This window comes from Tachyglossus aculeatus, chromosome 2, assembly GCF_015852505.1.
Source record: "Tachyglossus aculeatus isolate mTacAcu1 chromosome 2, mTacAcu1.pri, whole genome shotgun sequence".
NCBI classification, from domain to species: domain Eukaryota; kingdom Metazoa; phylum Chordata; class Mammalia; order Monotremata; family Tachyglossidae; genus Tachyglossus; species Tachyglossus aculeatus.
Window position 1 is genome coordinate 175211508 of NC_052067.1, and position 17433 is coordinate 175228940.

The following is a 17433-nucleotide window of genomic DNA, read 5'->3' on the forward strand; positions in this document are numbered from 1 at the left end:
GAGTAGGGACCATCTCTGTTGCCAACTTGTACTTTCCAAGCACTTAGTACAGTGCTCTGCACACAGTAAGTGCTCAATAAATACGATTGAATGAATGAGTATCAATACAACAGACAACAATATAAATAAATAAAATGACAGATATATACATAAGTGCGGTGGGGCAGGGAGAGGGAGGAAGAGTAAAGGGAGTGAGTCAGGGTGACGTGGGAGCGGGAGATGAGGTAAGGGGGGCTTAGTCTGGGAAGTCCTCCTGGTGGAGATGTGACTTCACTAAGGTTTGAAGGGAGGAGAGTAATTGTCTGATGGATTTGAGGAGGGAGGGCGTCCAGGCCAGAGGTAGGATGTGGGCCAGGGGTCCACAGCCACCCAGTCTCCCCAGGCACCCTAATCTTGACCTCAGCTTCTCTTCCAGCCTCTCCAGTCTCCTCAGGTACCCTCAGGGAGGCAGAAAAGAAGGGAGCAGGGAGGGAGCTGGGAGGCAGGTAGGGAGGCAGGCAACAGGCTGTGTCAGCGTGCTGAGCAGGACACTGAGCCCTGGGAAAGCAGGACAGAAGAAGGAGACGGTGGGCCCAGTGAAGTCAAACAGCTTCGGCCTTCCAGGAACTTGGGGGAGACCAAAGGCACTAGTTAAGGCGGCCACCAGAGCCAGAAACAGAATATCAGAGGTGGCCCACTTCTCTGATATTCCTGCCTACCTCTGCCCCATCTGAGTGGGGTTGGAGCAGGCCCGGCAGGCCAGGATGATGATGACTGTGGTATTTGTTAAGTGCTTTCTATGTGCCAGGCTCTCTACTAAGCGCTGTGGTGGATACAAGCAAATCAGATTGGACACAGTCTCTGTCCCATGAGGAGCTCACAGTCTCAATCCCCATTCTCCAGATGAGGTAGCTGAGGCCCAGAGAAGTGAAGCCACTTGCCCAAAATCACCCAGCAGATAAGTGACGGACCTTCTGAGTCCCAGGCCCGTGTTCTAGCCACCACGCCAAGCTGGGCAAGGTGGGGTGGAGGCCCTCGGGCCTGTTTGGGACAGGCCGGGGAGGGGGGCGGTGGCGGGCAGCCCGGCCTTACCCTTCACTCTTTCCCCTCAAGAACCCCCAAGATCTAAGCCGGGCAAGGAGAGATGGGGACGGGGGACAGGCGGTGGGGCGAGGAGGAAGGGAGGGGCAGCTGGGAGGCAGGAGGGGCCCCCAGTGGCCCCTCTGGGGTGGCCAGATAAGGCAGGAGGGGGTGGGCTGGGCTGGACTGGGCTTGGGGCCTCCAGCCCGATAGCACAGCTCTCCCATCAGCTGGCAGCCATGTGGGAGTCGCGGCAGGCCGCGGGTGGAGCCTCCCTTCTTCAGGACGGGGGAAACGGAGGCACAGAGGGAGCAGGAGGTGGGCCGGTGGGCCGGAGAGAGCCGCATCGGGGTGGGGCGGGGCAGGGGGCGTGAGGCCGCTCAAGGCTACCCCGGAATCAAGCCCTGCTGGGACAGAGCGGGGCACAGAGCGGGTGAATGGACGCTGAGAGCGGAAACAGCCGAGATGTGGACAGAGACATGGAGAGTCGCGGAGAGACCCAAAGAGACAAAGACCGAGCGGGTAGCAACCCGTCACTCTACAGAGCAAGGAGGCAGCAGGTACCCTCACCCAGACTCCCGACTCCTCCTTCTCATCATCATCAGTGGTATTTATTGAGTGCTTACTCTGTGCAGAGTACTGGACTAAGCACTTGGAAGAGTACAATACTACAGAGTCAGTAGACACAAGGAGTTTATAGTCTAGTCAGGGAGAGAGACATTATGTTGATTATATGTTGCCGATTTGTCCTTCCCAAGCACTTAGTGCAGTGCTCTGCACACAGTAAGTGCTCAATAAAGAATGAATGAATAATCTATAATATCTAATTCCAGATCGAGACCCACAGGTCCGGGAAGGGCTTGCTCCCCGCTCCACCCCCACCCCAAGGGGCTTCCGGACCTTTCCTCTCCTTCTGCCCTGCCCTGTAAGGGCCAGGAGCCCAGGCAAAGTCCCCTTCCCCTTCAGGAGCCCCCTGGCCCCTGCCCCCCGAGAACGTGCTCCTCCTCCCCAGTTCAGTTCTGGAGGGTGGGCAGAAGGGGGATGGTGGAGGAGGAGAGGGCCTAGACTAGAGAAGGAATAAGTGTGGGCACAATCCTAACTCCACTCCCTAACTATTCTCCTGGCCTTCCATCGACTCCCACCCCCACCCCGATCCCCCCAACTCCTCCCTGCCCACCTTTTGTGTCCCTGCGGCTGCCCGTTGTACCACCATGCTCCGGGGCCCAGCCCAGCTCACCCCCTGACCCCGGGGTCAGGTCTCCTCGCCATGATGCCGGGGTGGGGTGGACTGGCGGGTTGTGGAAAAGAGTCCCAGAGCCCCCTGCCCCTCCCCCGGCCCCCTCCCATTTTCCAGAGCTTCGCCTCCCACCAGGGGTGACCACAAGGCCCCGATCCACTCACCCCCGACCCCATCCTCTTCAGCTAGCAGCTGATGGGGGAGGGGGAGGAGGGGCCAGCCATGACACTCTGGTCTGTCTTTATTTCTCATTCTGCCCTTCTAGACTGTAAGCCTATTGTGGGCAGGAACTGTCTCCCTTGATTGCTGTATGGTACTTTCCAAGCCCTTAGTGCAGTGCTCTGCCCCATTCAATAAATACGATTGAATGAATGAATGAATGAATGCCCCATCTCCCTGACAGATTCATTCATTCATTCATTCAATCGTATTTATTGAGCACTTACTGTGTGAAGAGCACTGCACTAAGCACTTGGAAAGTACAAGTCAGCAACATATAGAGACAGTCCCTACCCAATAACGGGCTCCAGTGTAGAAGGGGGAGACAGACAACAAAACAAAACATGTGGACAGGTGTCAAAATCGTAGGAACAAATAGATTTAAAGCTGTATGCACATCATTAACAAAATAAATAGAATAGTAACAGATTGTAGACAGACATATTGTAGGTGCCTTGAAAATTCTCCTAGACTGAAACCCCCTTGAGGGCAGGAGCTGTGTCTTTGGCTCTATTGCTCTCTCCCAAGTGCTCGGTACAGTGCTCTGCACACAGAAGACATGACTGTTTATTGCTATATTGTACTTTCTCAAGCGCTTAGTACAGCAGAAGTAAGCATGCCTTAGTGGATAGAGCACAGGCCTGGAAGTCAGAAAGTCATGGATTCTAATCCCAGCTCAGTCACATGTCTGCTGTGTGACTTTGAGGAAGTCACTTCACTTCTCTGGGCCTTGGGTCCCTCATCTGTAAAATGGGAATTAAGAGTGTGAGCCCCATGTGGGACAGGCATTGTGTCCTATGGGACTTGTACCTCCCCCAGCACTTAGAACAGTGCTTGGCACATAGTAAGCGGTTAATTAGTACCATAATTATTATTACAGTGTTCTGCACACAATAAGCACTCAATACGAATGAAGGAATAAATAAATATTATTGTCAGGGGTCTCTCTGACTCCCTGTCTCTCATCTCAGCATGGCGTAGTGGACAGAGCACCGGCCCGGGAGTCAGAAGGTCACGGGTTCTAATTCCTGCTCTGCCGCTTGTCTGCTGTGTGGCCTTGGACGAGTCACTTCATTTCTATGTGCCTCAGTTCCCTCATCTGTAAAATGGGGATTAAGATTGTGAGCCCTATGTGGAACAGGGACCATGTCCAACCCGATTTGCTTGTATCCACCCTAGCACTTAATACAGTGGCCGGCTCATAGCAAGCGCTTAACAAATACCGGAATTGCTATTATTCTCATTATCATCTTCCCGCATCTCCCTGACCCCGTCCCCGTGGCCATCGCCTTGGGTTTCTGTCTCTCTCCTCTCACTCTGGTCTCTTCCCACCCGGTGCGGCCCAGTCCCGGCAGCACGGCCTGGAGGAGGCGTCCCCCCAGGAGCAGAGTCGGCGCTGGTCTCCCCTGGGACGGACGCTGGGGACCCTGGTGTTCTTCGGCCTGCTGGTGGCCTTCTCCGTCCTGATGGTCTACAACCTGCTCGGCTGCAGCCCGCGTACGAGAGCCGACCCCTCCCCACCACCCCCGTCCAGCCTCTTCCTGCCCAGCCTCTCCCCTCCCGACCTCCCCCCCCGCCAGCCTCCGGTCTAGGTCTCCACCTCCCTAAGTAGGGAACTGCCTGGTCCCGGGGCATCTTCCCCATGCACCCCAAACCCCAAACCCCTTGCCCCTATAGTAATAATAATAATGGCATTTGTTCGGCACTTACTATGTGCCAAGCAATGTTCTAAGCACCGGGGTAGATACAAAGTTATCAGGTTGTCCCCTGTGGGGCTCACAGTCTTCATCCCCATTTGAGGTAACTGAGGGCCAGAGAAGTGAAGTAACTTGCCCAAAGTCACACAGCTGACAAGTGGCGGAGCCGGGTTTAGAACCCACAACCTCTGACTCCCAAGCCCGTGCTCTTGCCGCTAAGCCATGCTTCTTCTCTAAACGCTGATCTCCAAACCCCTAGCCCTGAGCCCAAAATCCCTAGCCCTGATCTCCAAACTCCTAGCCCCAAGCCCCTAGCCCCTAGCCCCAAGCTCACAGATCTCCCTCTTGCCCACAGGCCCCTGCCAGAGTCCGGCATGCACAGCCCTCCTTGCCCGCTACAGCGCGGCTAGCAATGCCAGCGTCTCGCCCTGTGCAGATTTCTACAGCTTCGCCTGCGGGGGCTGGGGGGCAGGGGACCCCCCAGGGGTCGGGTACAGCACCTTCCGCACCCTGGAAGAGGAGAACCACAACCGGCTCCAGAAGCTGCTGGGTAAGGACGAGGCGAAGCCCCCCACCCCCACAGACCAGGAGGAGGGGGAATGAGTGAGTGGGGAGAGAGATTGTAAGCCCAGTGTGGGCAGGGATTGTACTTTCCAAGTGCTTAGTACAGTGCTCTGCACACGTAAGCGCTCAATAAATAAGACTGAATAAATGAGAGGGAGGAGAATGGTGGCCCCCAGGCAGTGAGGAGAGGGTGACCCCTGTGAAGTGGGGCGAGGGGGGCCCCGCGTGGGAGTTGCCCGGAGACAGAGATCCATCCCGGCACGTGGAGGCTGGCGTGACCCCGTGCCGGCCGTCCCGGGGTGTCCTTCCCAGAGGCCGCGCCCGCCCCCAGCCCAGGATCCGCGGCGGAGAAGGCCTTGGGCTACTACCGCTCCTGCATGGACACGGTGAGCATCGAGACACAGGGCATCGGCCCGCTCTCGCAGGTCATCCAGCAGGTCAGTGCCCCCAGCCAGGACCGCGTCGTCATGGAGGGGGGAGGAGGGGGCCGGACACCGGGGAAGGGCTTCTGTCCTCCAGCCTCCCAGCCCGGACCCCCAACCTCCAACGCTCAGCTCCAACCCCCAGTCACCAGTCAATCAATGGACTTTATTGAGCGCCTAGTGGATGCAGAGCTCTGTACTAAGCACCAGAGAAAGTACGCTATAACAAGCATCGGTGGACCCAATCCTTGTCCACAAGGAGCTTACAGTCTACAGAGGGAGGCAGACGTTAGGGAAGCAGTGTAGCTCAGTGGAAAGAGCACAGGCTTTGGAGTCAGAGGTCATGGGTCAAATCCCAGCTCTGCCACTTATCGGCTGTGTGACTTTGGGCAAGTCACTTCACTTCTCTGTGCCTCAGTTACATCATCTGTAAAATGGGGATTAAGATTGTGAGCCCCCTGTGGGACGGCCTGATCACCTTGTATCCCCCCAGAGCTTAGAACAGTGCTTTGCACGTAGTAAGTGCTTAACAAATACCATCATTATTAAAATGAATGGCAGATAGGGGGAGGAGTGTAATACAAGAATATTTTTTTAAGTGGCATTTATTAAGCGCTTACTATGTGCAAAGCACTGTTCTAAGCGCTGGGGGGGAATACAACGTGATCATGTTGCCCCACCTGGGGCTCACAGTCAATCCTCATTTTACAGATGAGGTAACTGAGGCTCAGAGAAGTTAAGTGACTTGCCCAAGGTCACACAGCAGACATGTGGTGGATCCAGGATTCGAACCCATGACCTCTGACTCCAAAGTCCGGGCTCTTTCCACTGAGCCACGCTGCTTCCCTAATATTTGCCTGAGCCCTGTCAGGCTGGGGTGAGATCAGAGGGCAAAGCCAAGGTCATAGTCGAAGCACAGTCGAACCCCTGGCCCCGCCAAACTGTGAGCTCGTCGTGGGCAGGGATTGTCTCTCTTCATTGTTGTACTGTACTTTCCCAAGCGCTTAGTGCAGTGCTCTGCACACAGTAAGTGCTCAATAAATATGACCAAAAGAAGGAATGAATGAAAGCAGAGAAGCAACATGGTCTAGTGGAAAGAACTCGAGCCTGGAAGTCAGTGGACCCGGGTTCTAATCCCAGCTCTGCCACCTGTCTGCTGTGGGACCTTGGGCAAGCTTCTTAACTTCTCTGTACCTCAGTTACCCTATCTGTACAATGGGGATTAAATTCTACTCCCTCCTACTTAGACTGTTAGTCCTATGCGGGACAGGGACTGTGTCTGAACTGGACAACTTGTATATCTACCCCAGTGCTTAGAACAGTGCTTGGCACATAGTAAGCACTTACGTGGCTCAGTGGAAAAGAGCCCGGGCTTTGGAGTCGGAGGTCATGGGTTCAAACCCCGGCTCCACCAATTGTCAGCTGTGTGACTTTGGGCAAGTCACTTGACTTCTCTGTGCCTCAGTTACCTCATCTGTAAAATGGGGATTAAGATTGTGAGCCCCACGTGGGACACCCGATCACCTTGTAACCTCCCCAGCGCTTAGAACAGTGCTTTGCACATAGTAAGTGCTTAATAAATGCCATTATTATTATTATTATTAACGAGTACTAATATTGTTATAACTATTTTCGTAGTTAGTGGAAATAAAGAAGAGAAGCAGCGTGGCTTAGGGGAATGAGCACGGGTTTGGGAGTCGGAGGATGTGGGTTCTAATGCCGGCCCCACCGCTTGTCTGCTATGTGACCTTGGGCAAGTCACTTCATTTCTCTGGGCCTCAGTTACCTCATCTGTAAAATGGGGATTAAGACAGTGAGCCCCCACATGGGACAATCTGATTACCTTCTATCCACCCCAGTGCTTAGAACAGTGCTTGGCACATAGTAAGTGCTTAACAAATACCATAATTATTGTTATTGCCATAATTATTATTATTATTATTATTATTAAATAAAGGGCTTAGCCTGGGAAGGCCTTTTGGAGGAGATGGGATTTTAGAAGGGTTTTGAAGAAGGGGAGAGTGGCGGACTCTCAATTATAAAGGAAGAGCAAGTTCCAGGCGCCAGAGAGAAAATGGGCAAGAGCTCCATCCTCAGCCCCTATTCCCAGGCCAACCACATCCTCAGCCCCCAGTCCCCGACCCATCCTAATCCCAGGCCCAGCCCCATCTTCAGTCCCCATTCCCCGGCCCAACCCCAGCCCCAGTCCCAGCCCCATCCTTATCCCCAATCCCCATCCCCAGTCCCAGGCTCAACCCCAACCTCAGCCCCCAGCCCCAACCTCAACGGTAGCTCCCACCTCGGCTCCTTCTTGGGCCTGGGCTCCCACCGGTTGACATCCAGGGCAGCGGACCCGGGGACAGAACGGGGTGCAACCCCCTGAATCCTGACCTTTTCCTCAGCTGGGAGGCTGGCGCATCGCGGGCCCCTGGCGGCCCCCCAACTTAAACCAGACCCTGAAGCTCCTGATGAGCGAGTATGGCTCCTTTCCGTTCTTCCGAGCCTACCTGGGGCCCAGCCCGGAGCCCCCACATGAGCTCGTCATCCAGGTGAGGGGGCCAGAGAAATGGGAGGGGCCGAGGGGTAGAGGAGTGGGAGGCCAAGAGACGGATGGGCTCAAGTGGGGAGAGACAGGAGGCAGGGAGGTCAGAGACAGTGTGACTTAGTGGCAAGACCACGGGTTTGGGTCAAAGGGCATGGCTTCTAATCTCAACTCTGCCCCTTGTCTGTTGTGTGACCTTGGGAAAGCCACTTCACCTCTCTGGATCTCAGTGACCTCATCTATCAAATGGGGCTTAAGACTGTGAGCCCCACCTGGGACAGCCTGATGACCTGGCATCTACCCCAGTACTTAGAACAGAGTTGGGCGCATAGTCAGTGCTTAACAAATACCATCATTATTATTATTATTGGAACAGTATTTGTGCCAGGCACCGCCCTGGTCCCCAACCCCCGTGGTCCCGGCCCCCTCCCCGTTGGGGTCCCCCCCACCCCTCCTTCTCTGCAGCCTCTGTCCTCCCCAGATCGACCAGCCAGAGCTCATGATTCCCTCCCAGGACAGCCAGGGCAACTACCCCCAGGTACCGGCCTCCCGGGGCGTGGGACGGATGGATGGGAGGGATGGGGCGGATGGCGGGGCGGGGCGGGATGAGGCTGGCAGGACCCCCACCTGTGGCTCTGCTCCCCCCGCCAGATGCTGAGGGCCTACCTGGCCTACCTGACGCGTCTGGGGACTCTGCTGGGAGGGACTCCCGACGTGGCGGGCAATCATGCCTCCATGTCTCTGTCCATCTCGTCAATGCTGCAGAAGGAGCTGAGGTCCCTGGAGGAGCGGCGGGCGGGGGGCCGGCTCTTCCAGCCCACCACGGTGGCCCAGCTGCAGGTAGCCGGACCGGGAGGTGGGGAGGCGCCCTGGGTGGACGGACCTTTCCTTTTGAGTCTCCTGAATCTTGGGCCATCCAACCCCGGACCCACCAGTTTTATTCTTGGTTCCGATTCCTCCTCCTCACCTGCCAAGGCTTTTTGTTCCCTTCTCACCCCTCCGTCCTCACCACCCTTCCCTCCCCTCTCCTCACTAACCCCTCTCCCCAATCCCCATGCCCTCATCGACCCTCCCTCATCTTCTACTACCTTACTCCCCCTCTCCCCTCCCTCTCCACCCTCCCCATCCCTCTCCCCACTCCCTGCCATTTTTAGGACCTGGGTTCTATTCCCGGCTCTGCCGCTTGTTCACTATGTGACCTTGGGCACCACACTTAACTTCTCTGTGCCTCAGTTACCTCATTTGCGAAATGGGGATTAAGATTGTGAGCCCAGGGTGAGACAGGAACTCTGTCCAAACCAATTACCTGGTATCTACCCCAGTGTTTAGTCCAGTGCCTGGTGGATAGTAAGCACTTAACAGACACCACAGCTATCATTATTATTATTATTATCTCTCCCTGGGAGGTGGAGGACACCTCTTTCTGTGCTGTGTCTCCTCCAGAGCCATCTGTGTGTGTGTGTGCCTGTCTCCCACAGAAAGAGGTCCCCATCTTCGACTGGTTGTCCTGTCTGCGGGCCACCTTCTCTCCAATGCCTCTGGAGCCCTCACAGACCTTGGTGGTGCACGACCTGGACTACCTGAAGGGCGCGGCCCAGGTCATCCAACAGCTGCAGGAGCAGGCGAGAGGCAGGTGGGTGTGGGGTGGTCAACTGGGCACCACGGTGAGGGGGAAGGGGGAAGGGGGAAGTGGAGAGACCCCTCAATCACGGGGGGGGTTTGGTAATGGAGGTCACAACTGCTGTCGCCACTGCAGAGGATGGTCAGTGCTCCTCCCCCAGAGGGCTCGTTCTCTGGAGCGCTCCCCCCCTGGAATTCGCCCCTAGAATGCAAGTTCTCCCTTGGAATGTTTCCCCGGAGCTCTTCTGATTTTCTGTGATGGCCACAGCAGCTCCACCAATCAATCCATCAAATCAACAACCAGATTTATTGACCACCTACTCTGTGAGGACCACTATATTCAGCAGTGGGGAGAGCCCAACAGAGCTAATATACATGATTGTTGGCCTAAAGGGGCTTACAGCCTAGCCAGGGAGACTAGATTACTAATAGGAGGAAGCAATGGAGCATAAATGATGGGTACAAAACTTCTAAGGAGCATGACTCCCCAGGGATTGTAATGCATGACTCCCCAGGGACCGTAATGCGGACGTGCTAACATCGTACTTGGGCTGGCAGGGGTAGAGGATGGGGAGAGGAGAGCTTAGCTTAAGTAAGGGAGGCGTTTTGGAGGCTATGCGGTGTTGACAAGGCTTGGAAGGTGGGGAGAAGAGTGGCTTGTCAGATATCAATCAATCAATCAATCGTATTTATTGAGCGCTTATTGTGTGCAGAGCACTGTACTAAGCGTTTGGGAAGTACAAGTTGGCAACATATAGAGACGGTCCCTACCCAACAGTGGGCTCACAGTCTAGAAGATATGAAGCAGGGAGGGTGTTCCAGGCCAGAGGCAGGATGTGGGTGAGGGGTCAGCCCTGAGGTAGATGAGATTGAGGTACAACGAGGTATTAGTGGAATAAAGGGTATGAGCCGTGTTGTAGGGGGAAAGGAGGAAAGAGGGGAAAGGCAGATTAAGTGTTTTAAAGCCTAGGACTGGGAATTTCTGCCTCGGGTAGGAATGAATGGGCAAGCTTCGGAGGGTTTTGAGGAGCTGACAGAATGGGCACAGAGCAAGGTTGAGAAAAATGATATACGAGCACAGAGTGAGATATGAGGCCTGAGAAGGGAGAGCCTGGAGACAAGGAGGCCAGCAAGCCCTAGTGAAAGAAGCCCGGGCTGAGGAGTCAAGAGATCTGGGTACTAATCCTGGCTCCAACACTTGCCTGCTGTGTGACCCTGGGCCTCAGTTTCCTCATGTGTAAAATGGGGATTCAATACCTGTTCCCACTCCCCCTTATACTCCCCTTACACTCCCCCTTAGAGAAGCAGTGTGGCTCAATGGAAAGAGCACGGGCTTTGGAGTCAGAGGTCATGGGTTCGAAACCCAGCTCTGCCAATTGTCAGCTGTGTGACTTTGGGAAAGTCACTTAACTTCTCTGTGCCTCAGTTCCCTCATCTGTAAAATGGGGATTAAAGATTGTGAGCCCCCTGTGGGACAACCTGATCACCATGTAACCTCCACAGCACTTACAACAGTGCTTTGCACATAGTAGGCACTTAATAAATGCCATTATTATTATTATTATAGTGTAAGCCCCTTGTGGTCCAACCTGCATCTATCGTATCAATCAATCATATTTACTGAGCTCTTGCTGTGTGCAGAGCACTGTACTTACTATGTGCAAAGCCCGGGGTTTGGAGTCAGAGGTCATGGGTTCGAATCCCGACTCCACCACAAGTCTGCTGTGTGACCTTGGGCAAGTCACTTAATTTCTCTGAGCCTCAGTTCCCTCATCTCTAAAAATGGGGATTAAGACTGTGAGCTTAACAAATGCCATCATTATTATTATTATTATTACTAAGCGCTTAGGAGAGTACAATATAACAATATAACAGACACATTCCCTGTCCAAAATGAGCTTACAGTCTAGAGGGGTGACAGACATTAATAGAAATAAATAAATGACAGATACGAGTATAAGTGCTAGGGGGCTGGGATGCGGGGATGGATAAAGGGAACAAGTCAGGGTGACACAGGAAGGAGTGGAAGAAAAGGAAAAGAGGGCTTTGTCAGGGAAGGCCTCTTGGAGGAGATGTGGCTTCTATAAGGCTTTGCTGTGGGAGAGAGTCATTGTCTGTCCGATTTGAAGAGGGAGGGCATTCCAGGCCAGAGGCAGGATTTGGGTGAGAGGTCGGCAGTGAGATCGAGGTAGACAGGTAGGCAATAGATAGATAGGGAGAGGGTTAGAGAAAGCTATAGATAGGTAGAGATCAAGGTACAGTGAGTAGGTTTGGATTGGAGGAGCGAACTGTATGGACTATAGTAGGAGAGCAGTGAGGTGAGGTAGGAGGGGGCAAGGTGACTGGTTTTAAAACCGATGGCAAGGAGTTTCTGTTTGATGTGGAGGTGGATGGGCAACCACTTCGAGTTCTTGAGGAGAGGGGAAACACGGATACCATTTCTGTGGAAGAATGATAATAATATAATAATAATAATAATGGCATTTCTTAAGCACTTACTATGTGCAAAGCACTGTTCTAAGCGCTGGGGAGGTTACAAGGTGATCAGGTTGTCCCACGTGGGGCTCACAGTCTTAATCCCCATTTTACAGGTGAGGGAACTGAGGCACAGAGAAGTTAAGTGACTTGCCCAAAGTCACGCAGCTGACAGTTGGCGGAGCCGGAATTGAACCCATGACCTCTGACTCCAAAGCCCGTGCTCTTTCCACTGAGCCATGCTGCTTCTCTCATGATCCGGGCAGCGCAAGGCAGGGAGGTCGGCAAGGAGGCAGATACAGTAACCAAGGTGGGATAAAATAAGGGATTGGATTAACGTGGTTGGCAGTTTGGATAGAGAGGAAAGGGAGGATTTTAGCTGTATTGTGAAGGTCGAACCGACAGGATTTAGTGATGGACTGAATATGTGGGTTGAATGAGAGTGAGGAGTCAAGGATAACACCGAGGTTATGGGCTTGTGAGACAGAAGGGATGGTGGTGTCATCTACAGTGATGGAAAAATCAGGGGGAAGGGCCGGGTTTGGGTGGGAAGCTAAGGAGTTGCATTTTTGATGCGTTAAGTTTGAAGTGGCGGCAGGGCATCCAAGTAGAGATGCCTTGAAGGCAGGAGCCAATACGAGACTGCAGAGAGGGAGAGAGATCAAGACTGGAGATGTCGATTTGGGAATCATCTGCATAATTGTGGTAGTTGAAGCCATGGGAGCGAATGAGCTCTCCACAGGAGTGGATGTACGTGGAGAATGGAAGTGGGGCCAGAACTGAATCTTGGGGGGACACCTCAGGGGGGTGGGAGGCAGTGGAGAAATCCCTGAAAGAGACGGAGAATGAGCAGCCAGAGAAATAGGAGAACCAGGAAAGGGCAGCGCCAGCGAAGCCGAGGTTGGATAATTCATTCATTCAATCGTATTTATTGGGCGCTTACTCTGTGCAGAGCACTGTACTAAGCGCTTGGGAAGTACAAATCGGCAACATATAGAGACGGTCCCTTCCCAACAACGGGCTCACAGTCTAGAAGGGGGAGACAGACAACAAAACAAAACATGTAGACAGGTGTCAAAATCGTCAGAATAAATAGAATTATAGCTACGTGCACATCATTAACAAAATAGAGTAGTAAATATGTACGAGTAAAATAAACAGAGTAATAAATCTATACAAACATATACAAGTGCTGTAGGGAGGGGAAGGAGGTAGGGCGGGGGGGGGATGGGGAAGAGGAGAGGTAAAAGGAGGTTCAGTCTGGGAAGGCCTCCCGGAAGAGGTGAGCTCTCAGTAGGGCTTTGAAAGGAGGAAGAGAGCTAGTTTGGCGGTTGTGTGGAGGGAGGGCATTCCAGGCCAGGGGAAGGACGTGGGCCGGGGGTCGACGGAAAGACAGGTGAGAACGAAAAAATATGGAATGCTTCACGAATTTGATTCCAGAAGGGGAGGGTCGACAGTGTCAAAGGCAGCTGAGAGGTGGAAGAAGATTAGGATGAAGAAGAGGCCGTTAGATTTGGCAAGAAGGAGAGCATCGGTGACCTTTGAGAGGGTAGTTTCTGTGAAGTGAAGGGGACGGAAGCCAGATTGGAGACAGTCAAGGAGGGAACTGGAGGACAGGAATTGGAGATAGTGGGTGTAGACAACTCGCTCCAGGAGTCTGGAGAGGAATGGTAGGAGTGAGGTGAGGTGATAACTGGAGGGAACCGTGTGGTCAAGGGAGGGTTTTTTTCAGGATAGGGGAGACATGGGCATGTTTGAAAGCAGTGGGGAAGAAGCCATGGGAGGGCGAGCAGTTGAAGATGGTGGTTAGGGGTGGAAGAAGGGAGGGGGCAAGTCATTTGATAAGGTGCAAAGGGATGGAGTTGGATGCATAGGTGGAGAAGTGGAATTTGAGAGACGGCAGATCTCCTCTTGAGATACTGATGGGAAAGATGGGAGAGTTGAAGAAGGGACAGGATGAGGGAATGACTGGGGAGGGGCAGGTGAAATTTTTAGGGAGAACACGCCTGATAGTTTTGGTTTTCTTAATAAAGTAGGTGGCCAGGTCATTAGGGGCAAAAGATGGGAGAGATGGAGGGACAGGGGTTTGAGGAGAGAGTTAAACATCTGGAACAACTGGCGAGGGCGGTGGGCACGGGTGTCAATAAGGATGGAGAAATCATTTTGGAGAGCAGAGGAGAGGGCAGAGTTAAATCGTGCAAGGATAAACTTGAAGTGGACAAGGTTGGCCTGATATCTAGATTTCCACCAGCAGCGCTCTGTGGCCCGTGCACAAGAGCGAAGGAGGTGGACTTTGGTGGCGATGTAGGGTTGTGGGTTAGTGGTATGAGATCAACGAAGGGACAGGGGAGCGAATGAATTGAGTTCAGTAGAGAGTGTGGTGTTTAGAGCGTCAATTGTGACCCACCCTGTTTGCTTGTATCCTCCCCAGTGCTTAGTACAGTGACCGGGACGGAGTAGTAGCTTAACAAATATCATTATTATCCTTCTAGACTGTGAGCTCGCTGTGGGCAGAGAATGTGCTTATCGTTGTACTCTCCCCAGAGCTTAGTACAGTGGTCTGCACACAGTAATTGTTCAATAAATAACGATTGAATGAATCAAGAAAAGGTAGTTTGGATACGGAAGCTAAGTGGGGCCTGATGAATTGAGAAAATTGGATGGAGTCAAAAGATCAGAGGTCTCTGTGGAGGAACAGTAGAGATTTATGGGGCGGAGGTGTGTGGGAGAGAAGTCAAGTGAGGAGTTTATGGTCAGAGAGGGGGATTTCAGAGTCGGTGAGGTTAGAGATTGTGCAGCGGCTAGAGACGATTCATTCATTCATTCATTCAGTTGTATTTATTGAGCGCTTACTGTGTGCAGAGCACTGTACTAAGGGCTTGGGAAGTACAAGTTGGCAACATATAGAGACGGTCCCTACCCAACAACGGGCTCACAGTCTAGAAATGAGATCGAGTGTGTGTCCAAGATGTGTGTGTTAAGCCCAGTGGTTAGCCCATAGTAAGCACTTAACAATACCAGTGTAAAATATGGCTGACACAGTTGTGGCGATGGCTATGACCAGCATGGTGGCAGTTGAGCTGGAGATGAAAGAATAGATCCCAGAGATGTTCATTCATTCATTCAACTGTATTTATTGAGCGCTTACTGTGTGCAGAGCACTGTACTGAGCGCTCAGAAAGTACCATTCCAAGTGCAGATGTTGTGATGGTATGGGTGATTGACTGAATTGGCAGGTTGAAGGATCATATCAAGTTTACAGGCTGGTGAGACGGGGGCGGGAGATGGCGGTGGTGTCTACAGTGATGAGAAAACCAGGGGGAGGGGAGGGTTTGGAAGGAAAGATGAGGAGTTCAGTTTTGGCCATGCAGAGCTTGCGGTGTCAGTGGGTGCTGACTTCTTCTCCAGCTGAATACGCAACCTGCCCTGCAGATGCTGGTTCTGGGGTGGGCAGAGTGGCTGTCCACACCTAAATAAATATCGTTGATTGATTGACCACAACCTGTTTGGCCAGGGAGGGGGTTCACAGGCTCTTGACCTAGCAGAACAGCGAGGTTAGGGGGGGAAGGGAGTGAAGGCAAGGAGGGAGTCAGGCCTCTGTTCCCCTTCTGCTCTCAGTCCCATATTCCTCTGCCTCCCCCTAGCTCGTCACCCGTTTCCTCTCAATCAATCAATCATATTTATTGAGCACTTACTGTGTGCAGAGCACTGTACTAACCGCTTGGGAAGTAAAAGTTGGCAACATATAGAGACAGTCCCTACCCAACAGTGGGCTCACAGTCTAAAAGTCTTCATGCTTCATGCTGCTGCTGCCCGGATTATCTTTGTCCAGAAACGCTCTGGACATATTACTCCCCTCCTCAAAAACCTCCAATGGCTACCGATCAATCTGCGCATCAAGCAGAAACTCCTCACCCTGGGCTTCAAGGCTGTCCATCACCTCGCCCCCTCCTACCTCACCTCCCTTCTCTCCTTCTACTGCCCAGCCCGCACCCTCCGCTCCTCCACCACTAATCTCCTCACTGTACCTCGCTCTCGCCTGTCCCGCCATCGACCCCCGGCCCACGTCATCCCCCGGGCCTGGAATGCCCTCCCTCTGCCCATCCGCCAAGCTAGCTCTCTTCCTCCCTTCAAGGCCCTGCTGAGAGCTCACCTCCTCCAGGAGGCCTTCCCAGACTGAGCCCCTTCTTTCCTCTCCCCCTAGTCCCCCTCTCCATCCTCCCGTCTTACCTCCTTCCCTTCCCCACAGCACCTGTATATATGTATATATGGTTGTACATATTTATTACTCTATTTATCTATTTATTTATTTATTTTACTTGTACATTTCTATCCTACTTATTTTATTTTGTTGGTATGTTTGGTTCTGTTCTCTGTCTCCCCCTTTTAGACTGTGAGCCCACTGTTGGGTAGGGACTGTCTCTATGTGATGCCAATTTGTACTTCCCAAGCGCTTAGTACAGTGCTCTGCACATAGTAAGCGCTCAATAAATACGATTGATTGATTGATTGATTAAAAGTCACACTCTCCTGTTGTCCATCCGTCTGACCCCCTTCTCCCTGTCTCCTTCCGGAATGGGGCAGGTTGGATTGGGCTGGGCTGGAGATCCTGGCCCGTGCAGCCTGTCGGACCAGGGCCTCCTGTCTCCTTCCTCATCACTTTCCGGGCTTCCCCGGCCTGAGAAGCAGCATGGCGAAGTGGCTAGAGCCCGGGCCTAGAAGTCAGAAGGCCATGGGTTCTAATCCCCACTCTGCTACCTGCCTGCTGTGTGGCCTCGGGCAAGTCACTTCACATAATAGTAATAATGGCATCTGTTAAGTGCTTTCTATGTTCCAAGCACTGTTCAAAGTGCTGGGGTAAATACAAGGTTATCAGGTGGTCCCACGTGGGGCTCACAGTCTTAATCCCCATTTTGTAGATGATGTAACTGAGGCATAGAGAAGTTAAGTGGAGAAGCAGCGTGGCTCAGTGGAAAGAGCCTGGGCTTTGGAGTCAGAGGTCATGGGTTCAAATCCAGGCTCCACCACTTGTCAGCTGTGTGACTTTGGGCAAGTCAATCAATCAATCAATCAGTTGTATTTATTGAGCGCTCACTGTGTGCCGAGCACTGTACTAAGCGCTTGGGAAGTACAAGTTGGCAACATACAGAGACGGTCCCTGCCCAGCAGTGGGCTCACAGTCTAGAAGGGGGAGACAGAGAACAAAACATATTAACAAAATAAGATAAATAGAATAGACATGTACAAGTAAAATAGAGTAATAAATATGGACAAATATATATGCATATATACAGGTGCTGTGGGGAAGGGAAGGAGGTAAGGTGGGGGGGATGGAGAGGGGGAGGAGGGGAAGAAAAAGGAGGGGGCTCAGTCTGGGAAGGCCTCCTGGAGGAGGTGAGCTCTCAGCAGGGCCTTGAAGGGAGGAAGAGAGCTAGCTTGGCGGGTGTGGGGAGGGAGGGCATTCCAGGCCGGGGGAGGACGTGGGCCGGGAGTCAACGGCGGGACAGGCGAGAACGAGGCATGGTGAGGAGATTAGCGGCAGAGGAGCGGAGTGTACGGGCTGGGCTGTAGAAGGAGAGAAGGGAGGTGAGGTAGGAG

The 17433-nt window shown here is 53.0% G+C and overlaps 1 protein-coding gene across 1 annotated transcript in view; it reads left to right on the plus strand.

The window, feature by feature from the left end:
- The first annotated feature begins 1496 nt into the window (after window positions 1-1496).
- The window catches only part of KEL (Kell metallo-endopeptidase (Kell blood group)), a 31132-nt gene continuing 15195 nt past the window's right edge, over window positions 1497-17433 (plus strand). The window contains exons 1-8 of the mRNA XM_038772016.1: window positions 1497-1619; window positions 3871-4012; window positions 4568-4762; window positions 5089-5213; window positions 7601-7747; window positions 8222-8278; window positions 8392-8580; window positions 9219-9373. Of these exons, the coding sequence (XP_038627944.1) occupies window positions 1497-1619; window positions 3871-4012; window positions 4568-4762; window positions 5089-5213; window positions 7601-7747; window positions 8222-8278; window positions 8392-8580; window positions 9219-9373 (1133 nt within the window). The remainder of the gene's footprint in view (window positions 1620-3870; window positions 4013-4567; window positions 4763-5088; window positions 5214-7600; window positions 7748-8221; window positions 8279-8391; window positions 8581-9218; window positions 9374-17433) is intronic.